The sequence below is a fragment of the Humulus lupulus genome, chromosome 8 (assembly GCF_963169125.1).
Source record: "Humulus lupulus chromosome 8, drHumLupu1.1, whole genome shotgun sequence".
NCBI classification, from domain to species: Eukaryota; Viridiplantae; Streptophyta; class Magnoliopsida; order Rosales; family Cannabaceae; genus Humulus; species Humulus lupulus.
In genome coordinates this window covers 74,733,756-74,742,138 of record NC_084800.1, presented here as the reverse complement: position 1 = coordinate 74,742,138, position 8,383 = coordinate 74,733,756, and the positions used below count along the sequence as shown (strand labels likewise).

Below are 8,383 nucleotides of genomic sequence, written 5' to 3'. Positions count from 1 at the left end.
TTTTCAATACTGAGGGTCTGAATGTCGACTCCTCGACCCTCTTTTGTAATAGAAATAATAACAATTAAATAAGAGATTGAGACATACAATAATGGTTCGTGTGTATCAATCTTAAATAAAATAATTTAAAGGTATTTCACTAGTGCTTTACATAGGTGTAAAGTATACAAAACCGACTAAAACTGATATACATGTCAGTATTCCAAGTTTGGAAAGTGTTTACCAATTGGAGACAGCATCATATATTGACAAACAAAATAGAGCAGAAAAATATGCAATTTTGGTACCCACCTACTAATAGAATATAAAAAAAAATGGAAGCAATTATGTAAAATTGTCACTCTTCTATTCTTATTTTATGGGAGAAAGATTGTTCATTAAAGATTAATAGATAGTGCAGTGCCACCAAATACGCAGAGCAGGTAGGTGTGTGAGGCTAAACACTACAAGAGTGTAAAACAACCCAAAAGCAGAGGAACGAGGTGTCCTGAAAATTCCTAAAAACTCATATTTGAAGATAATGAGAACTAACCAATCAAAGTTAAAAACCCGCGAGAAAAAGACTCTTATAAAGCCTCTGTGTACTGTATACCCAAACCTTTGAAGAAAAAGGAGACATCTACAAAAATTTGAACAAGTTAATGCTGTCTATCAGCTATTGAACTTGACAGCTTTTGCTAATGGTGAAAGAAACTCTCTTATTGCGAGTTTAATTTATTACGGCGAACTGCAATAGTATATATTAAGAACCATATCAAACTTGTAGCATACTTGGTTTTTGGCAGCTTTTGTCCAAAGGAGTCTCCAAGATATCGTAGTGGCCATAGCCATGAAATAGAACATTGATGGGATTTTCTTCATTCTTAACATATTCTTCACCGTACTTGGCTATGTTAGCCAATCTGCCGTTGTTTCTATCTATCATGAAAACCCATATGGGTGTCCTGAGGAATAGAGAGGTTGCGTCAACAATAGAGACAGCTTACGCAGAGAAAGGTATTGGAAAATTGGAAGCACATAATGCAAATATGAAGTCACTTGAAATTGATGTAATTAAGATATGATGATAACGGGAGTGCAAAAAAACTCACTTTAAAACATGAGATGCCATGAGCAATTCAGGCTCTCCACCCCATACATAAGGTTGTTGAATATTTTTCACATAAGCATCAAAATCTCCTTCAATGAACCTAGAAACAACCCACAATTCAGCATACCATCCAAAACCAAATGGCACTTCGAACCCAATTTCCAAATCACAAAAGCTTACCATTCTGACTCCTCTCGCCTCTTTAAAAGCTCGTTTACAACCTATAGCAGAAAGTTGCAATCCAACAAAACAAAAAACATTTTAGTACCAGTCTCAAATAGAAAAAATAAAGCAATCAGAGAAACAAATGAGATTAAAATAATTACTTGAGCTCTTAGTTCATCAGCGAGTTCTCTCTGACGAATTTCGTCAGGAGCTTCCTCTCCATTCCTTAAGCAGGCCACATGAGCTATGGCTCTAAACAAGCACCGACCATCAGCAAGAACCCCTGTTCCATTTAATGTTTTCATCTTATCAACTTGCACTAGAAATATGTCCTCAAATAATTTCAATAGAAAAGCATAAATATACAAATACACGAAGAAAAGAGCAAAGATATAAAAAACACTGACAGAGAGTTCTAAATTTCCAGCAGTACAACTACATGCATTTATCGTATAAGGATTAAGGCAAACACAAAGTTCCACATACCATACACAACACGCGGGTCCGATTTAAAAAGTTGATATCTTAATTCATTGTAGTAAGTAACGTTCAACATTATCAAGATCAAAATGCATCAGTAATTTTATCAAACAGATAATGATCACTAATTAGCTACTAAGCATATAACCGTACAACTAAATCAAAAAGATTCCGAGAAATATAAAAATCAGAAAGAAAGAGGGGAAAAAATGAACAAAACACCACATATATAATATGTATTATAGCTACACGAATATGAGTATAGGAGTGCGTATATACATATAGGCTTACCAGATATACATATACGTATAGACGTAGCAGACGATTATACTAATATAATTTTAAAAATATACCTGTAACCCTGTAATCGGCGGAGCTATCGATGTTCTCATCAGAAACGACAATCTTCTGTTCCGAAGCAGGCGGTTCGGCGCTCGCGTCGGTGCAGCAATCGACGACGGGAGCGAGGCAAGCGCAGACACCGAAGAGAAGCCAAGCCGAGTCGGCACGGTGGAGCCAGCGCGCGGGCCGCGCGTCGAGCGCGGCGTTCCAAGAGCCCTCGCCCCTCAGGTCGAAGTGAATCGCGGGGCGGCGTCTATCGAACCTTCGACCACCGGCAGACGGCAGGATGGCGTGCCAGATGGAAGCAGCTCCGCCACAAGATGCGCCGAGCTGGCAGGCACTGGAGTGGTGCCGACGCCGGTGGTCATGGCGCGCGTGACCAACCCCTAAGTCAGCGAACTGAACAGGACCGGGACCGGAGCCGGTACCCGGACCATGAACGAAGCGGGCGTACTGGTAGTTGTTATAGGTGTGATGGTGGTGAACAGCGGAGCCGTGCGAGAAAGATGAGAGGAAAGCGCTGAGGATCCTAGGCTTGGAACGAGAGCAGAGTACAGCGAGCATCACCGGGAAACGACGATGGTGGAGTTTTTGTTGGTCGAGGCTATCGTGTGCCGCCTAAACCAGTGTCACACACTTAATCCTACGCACCCATCCCCAACTCTTATATATTGATTGAATAGAATACAGAACAAAACAAACTTGGCTACTATTTCAAAAAAAAATTGCGATGACCATTTTCGTTTTCTTTATTATGTTTTTTTTTTTGGTTCAGGTCTGATGACGGCGAGCCATTTTATGGAAGAGAATAGAGAATGTGGGGACCACTGTGTAAAAAGTTGTAAATAAATATTTTTAATTTATAGAAAGCAAATTATGGAAATAGGTATATGCTGCGAAAAGATTCCAGATTGTTCGTCTACAAGCACGGCCACGGGTGGTTGCTTGAATTCCCTAAAGAGAATAAAGGAAATGACGAGAATGGTATGGTTGTAAGTAGAAGCAGTGACGTACAGTGGTTTGGTGGAGAAGGGTAAAATCGTCAAATGTGTGAAATCATTTCAGTGTTGAAAGAAATGAGAATGGGGTGGTGTGACACGTGAGAGTGGTGGGTTGATGAACCAATTGGGTGACGTGCATGCCTGGAGAATTGGAATTTCAAGATTGTTTGATTTTCTCAATGTGTTTTAAATAAATATGGACATTTTGTCAAAATAAAACCGGTAATAATCAAAAACCATCTATTCATAACTCTATATTAGTTCAAAAATATATACGTTTAAAAATTCAGTACAAAATTTATGTGCACAAATTATTATTATTATTCATAATAATAAATATTATGGCTATGCAGAAATTTTTACAACCTACTCAACTCGAATAAACCGTCCAAACTAATCCGAAAAAATTGCTAAAAAACGTAACTCGAATAAACCGACCAAAATTTAAACCGCCCAATTATTATATTGGGCAGGTTGAAAATAATAATCAACACGCCCAATTAAGAACTTATTATTTTTAATACATTTAAATAAATATATTAAATTTATATTTGTAATTGGACTTTTGACTATATTAATTTTCTTTTTCATTTTAATGATATATGTTTGTTAGTTTGTTTAATATTTTTAATATTGATGCAATTATTAATATATTGTCAATTAATATATAAGAAATTTTTTTAAATAAATATATAAATTAATTAAGTTTTGTTTTATTTTTTTACTATAAATTAAAAATATTGTTTTAAACTTAAAAAGATAAACTTCACACTATTAGTACTAGTATTTAAAAGAGAAAAAAACTACAAAAATGTAAAATATATATATATTACTTCGGTTTGGACGGGTTGACCTGACCAACCCACCTAGACGGGTTAAATTTATTTTTTTCTTAATTTGGCAAGTTACGGGTTCATTTTTGCTAACCCGGTTATGACATTGGACGGGTAAAAATACTTTATAACCCGACCAACTCGCCCAATGATCAGCCCTAATTATTATTATTCACCTGTCCAATTCTAATGAGCATAATCATAAAGAAGACAAAGGGTTAGGTTGGATAACAATTTTAAACCATCGAGTTTAACTTAATTAAACCATTTTAGAAATTTAATTCACTTTAATATATTTTAGGGGCTTCTCTTACGCACCCAAAAAGGGCACACTTTTACATTCTTTCTTATTTTCGATAATTGGATGATTTTTAGCGTAATTTTTTTATAATTATATATATTATAATTATTTAGATTATCATGAAAAAAAATTTATATGATTTATAGTGTCGATAATAATGTTTAAATAGTTTGTTGCATGCGTGACTGTTTTTTTATAAGCGTATGGAAAATAATATATTTGAATCTTATTTTTATTACTGTAAATTTTTCAGAATTTTTTTAAAATTTACACATACTCTAAATAACTACAATATATATCATCATAAAAATAAAATAAAAATGCACCAAAAATTATCCAAATACTGAAAGAAAAAAAAAGGGGGGGGGGGGGGGGGGAGCTAATTAGGAATCAAGAATTTTATTGCAATAATTAATATAAAATTTATTGGGAGTTTTATAATTTTCAATTCTCATTCCATTATTATAAAAAATATATATATGGAAATTAAAATAGCATTATATTAAATACTATATTGTTAGTATTATTTCGCTGTTTAATCAATAAATATTTTAATATTATAATAATAAATATCACACCAACTTTAAGAATAATTAATTCAATACTATATGAAAAGAAGGTTTATAGTATAGTTCGATTGACTAAAAGGGATACGCTCACTATTATTTTTTCTCCCCAATCTCAAAATCAAATGAATTAGGGCGAGTTAAGTTTCTTGAGGTAGGTGAGTTGTAATTAACAAATGAGTAAATAATCTCTAGTAATATAGAATCTTTAACCTTGTTATGATCTTTGTTAGCGTAATGGTTTTAGGTAGCGAGACACTCATTATTGGTTATTGCCAGAACCTAGGAAGTAAAAATACACATACACGTTATCTGCCTAGTTTTATATGTATGGCAACCAAACATCTTCTTGTATAGTGATCACTTAAATAGCAACTAGCTACCCATAATTGGCCAACAATTTATTTTGTGTATTGAGTCAACATATTTTTATCAAGTTATTGTGCCAAAAATAAGTGTAATAATTATATTTTTAAATCAAAATACACTTTCTTTAAAAATATATATATATATATCTTAATATAAAAATTTAGTACCTATAGGCAGTGTTAAAAAAAAGAGTAATGTTATGTGCACCTAAAATATGTACTCAAATATTACATACGGTGATGTGGCACCGCTTTATAAAACAGTGGGTCCCAATTTTAATAAATGTGATTGGCTATGCTAAATTGTCACATCACTATGTAATGTTTGAATGTATATTTTGGGTGCACATATTATTATTTTAAAAAAATCACCATAATAATGCTTATATTTATTTTTATTATGTTTACTATTTTTAAAAATCAATATCTATATCTATTTATATCTCTTCTATATAAAAAGCGTGTAGATAACAAAAATTCTTAGTTTTAACGAATTTTATTTTTTTCTGTTAACTTTAACAGAATATTTTTATATTTAACGGCAGATTGTAAAGATGACTTAAACTTAAATAAGTATATAAATACTTAAACAAATTAAAATCGAATATTTTTGAGATATTTTACAATAATAATCATTTAAAAATAATAAAACCATATATTTAATAACTTAAATAAAATTTAATTAAATTTAAATTTAATATTATATTAAATATATAATATATAACATTTTGTTGTCACTGTCAAATTCAAAAATTAAAACAAACATAAACTTAAACAAAAATTAATTAATTAAAATATAATATTATTAAGATGTTTTATGAAAATTTAAATAATTAAATTATATTTATTTAAAAATAATAAAAACATACATATCATTTTTTTTATTTTATAAATTTGTGTGATAGTTTGTTTTTTATCAAGTGGTTGGAGTTATTTTTCTTTATCAAATTCACTAATGGACATTGTAAAATACATTATAAATTAAAAATAATTTATACATATATACTACTGTCTACACTATGAATTATTCTATTCTTATTTTATTTTTGATATTAATTCTTTTTAAATATTATTATATTATATATATATATATGTCATGTAACTATATAAATATATATATAATATGTTTAGCTGTAGTATATATATATATATATAAAGATTATTAATATAATTATTTATATATACTATAAAATTCTAATTTATTTTATTATATATATTTTTATTTTTAAAATAGGGAACCGGTAAAATGACAATATTTATAATTTTAAAAATGCTTTTACATAGTACTTATATAATATAAAGGCAAAGACTGAACATGATGAGCTAGCAGCCTAAAATTTTTGCATTCTATTTTTCCAATTTTATGAGAGTTTTATGTATTTAATGACATATATCTATGGTAATCTAACTACCATTAGTTTCCTTGCCCCTGACAATTTAACGATTCAAATATCCCTCCCCATTTTCCATGCTTAAAAAAAAGATATAAATATAATCCTAGAAACTATGATTGAAACAAAACAAAAAAGGAAAAGTAAACAAGGACATAAAGAAAAAATGTATTCAGAATTCAAAGTATAACTAGATAGAGGAATCTTCTCACATCACTCACAAAGCAATCAAAGTTGTACAGGTCATTTTCAATTTAATTAATTTTATCATTTATTTAAATTATATATATATATATATAGGTTTTTGTATTTACTATTAAAACATTTTATATAATAATTTGATCATAACTTTTGGTGATGATATGTAGAATGAGCCTTACATGATTTATAGAATTAAGAAAAATTATGAGGTGAGTGGATTAATGGATGCATTTTTGTGTTAAAATGAGGTTTGATGTTGGCTCATTTGCATTTATTTTTTATGGTAAGCTCCACAATATGTATGTTTTTCTCTCCATCTTAATATTCTGAAATAATTTTTTTTGTCTTAATGGATTATATTTTGTGATAATAATATAGTTACTATATTTATATTTTCGAGTACGTTTTTTATCCCTTATGTAATATATTTCTCAGTTCATAATGAAAGATGAACATGTGATTTTTGCGTGTAGGTGGAGGGTGTTGATGTTCCAAGGTCAAATCGATTTTAGTTCTTACGATTTGTTGTCACCACTACAAAATAAAAATAAATAAATAAATTAGCATTTTTGTGATCTATATACTAGAATTATTATATAGTGATCTATATTATGTAAAATAAATAGTTGGAATGATGAAAGCATAGATATATGAGACTAATTACTCTAAATTAGATCAAAAATAAAAAGTAAAAAATAAACAACAAAAATAAAATATATAATGATAATTCAGTTGTCAACATCAGTCTATTAATTTAGAAATTATTTTAAACAATATTGTTTCAAATCGAAAAGTATTTTGTTCATCTAATGTATTCTAATTGATTTAAACCGTTTATCTTTTTATTCAAATTTATTTATTATTATCATTAATATCAATTATGAAGTATAATCCGTTATAGTAAAATAATAGGGACACATTAGTAATTAAAGAAACGATTATTGGAACACTTAATATTATTATTAAAGCTTGTAAGATTTATTTTCACCTATTAAACTTTCCAAATGTAATTATAAATAATTTTAAATACAAATTGAATGCCAATCTACATAATGTCTAGAAAGGAAATGAGAACATTATAAAATGATTGAATAGGACATCTCAATGTTTTTGTATATCTATCTCTCTTTATGATTGGTCTTCTCATATAGTCGAGTAGTTACCACTTTTATAAATTGATTCTAGATCAAATAATAGTAGTAAAAGTATTCTAACATATTTAAAAGAAACTTAAAAATACAATGTACATGACTTTAAATTGAAGTGACTAGAAATAAGATTGTGTGTGTGGTCTTTTTTATCCCAGAGAGTAAGCACGATATTAGTGATGACGAAGTTATCATGAATGGAATCAATATATGCTTTTAGATTGTTAATTTGTTTTTTATTGACCAGTCTATTTTCATCATCACAAAAGGAAATTGTATTTGCTAATTGATAAAAAATTTCTCAACAAATTTTTGTGTTTCCACACTTATTTTTTAAAAGATATATATGAGACTCTTTTATAGTTTTTTTTAAGACTCTCTTTTGTAGTAATTTAGGAAAATTGAGTCAAAAGTATCTTTTTATATAAAAAGTGTGTAGAGATAACAAATTTTTTTTATTTTAACGGTTTTTTTTTCTCTATAACAGAATATTCTTA

The 8,383-nt window shown here is 29.3% G+C and overlaps 1 protein-coding gene across 1 annotated transcript; it reads right to left on the bottom strand.

Annotated features, from left to right (window-relative positions):
- Nucleotides 1-324: 324 nt before the first annotated feature.
- On the bottom strand, nucleotides 325-2,892 carry LOC133797824 (uncharacterized). The gene is made up of 5 exons (XM_062235896.1): nucleotides 2,089-2,892; nucleotides 1,417-1,538; nucleotides 1,271-1,311; nucleotides 1,092-1,190; nucleotides 325-944 (listed from the first exon to the last, which is right to left on the bottom strand). Exons 1-5 carry the CDS (start codon nucleotides 2,639-2,641, stop codon nucleotides 755-757), a joined length of 1,005 nt encoding a protein of 334 aa, XP_062091880.1. The 5' UTR covers nucleotides 2,642-2,892; the 3' UTR covers nucleotides 325-754.
- Between the last annotated feature and the right edge of the window lie 5,491 nt (nucleotides 2,893-8,383).

What these genes read in the sequence shown, in the direction of transcription:
- LOC133797824 (XM_062235896.1), bottom strand. Translation starts at nt 2,641, where the DNA reads ATGCTCGCTGTACTCTGCTCTCGTTCCAAGCCTAGGATCCTCAGCGCT. An exon ending in CGCCGATTACAGGGTTACAG is followed by an intron (nt 1,539 to 2,088) that starts GTATATTTTTAA and finishes TAAATGGAACAG; the next exon opens with GGGTTCTTGCTGATGGTCGG. An exon ending in ATGGCATCTCATGTTTTAAA is followed by an intron (nt 945 to 1,091) that starts GTGAGTTTTTTT and finishes TCTATTCCTCAG; the next exon opens with GACACCCATATGGGTTTTCA.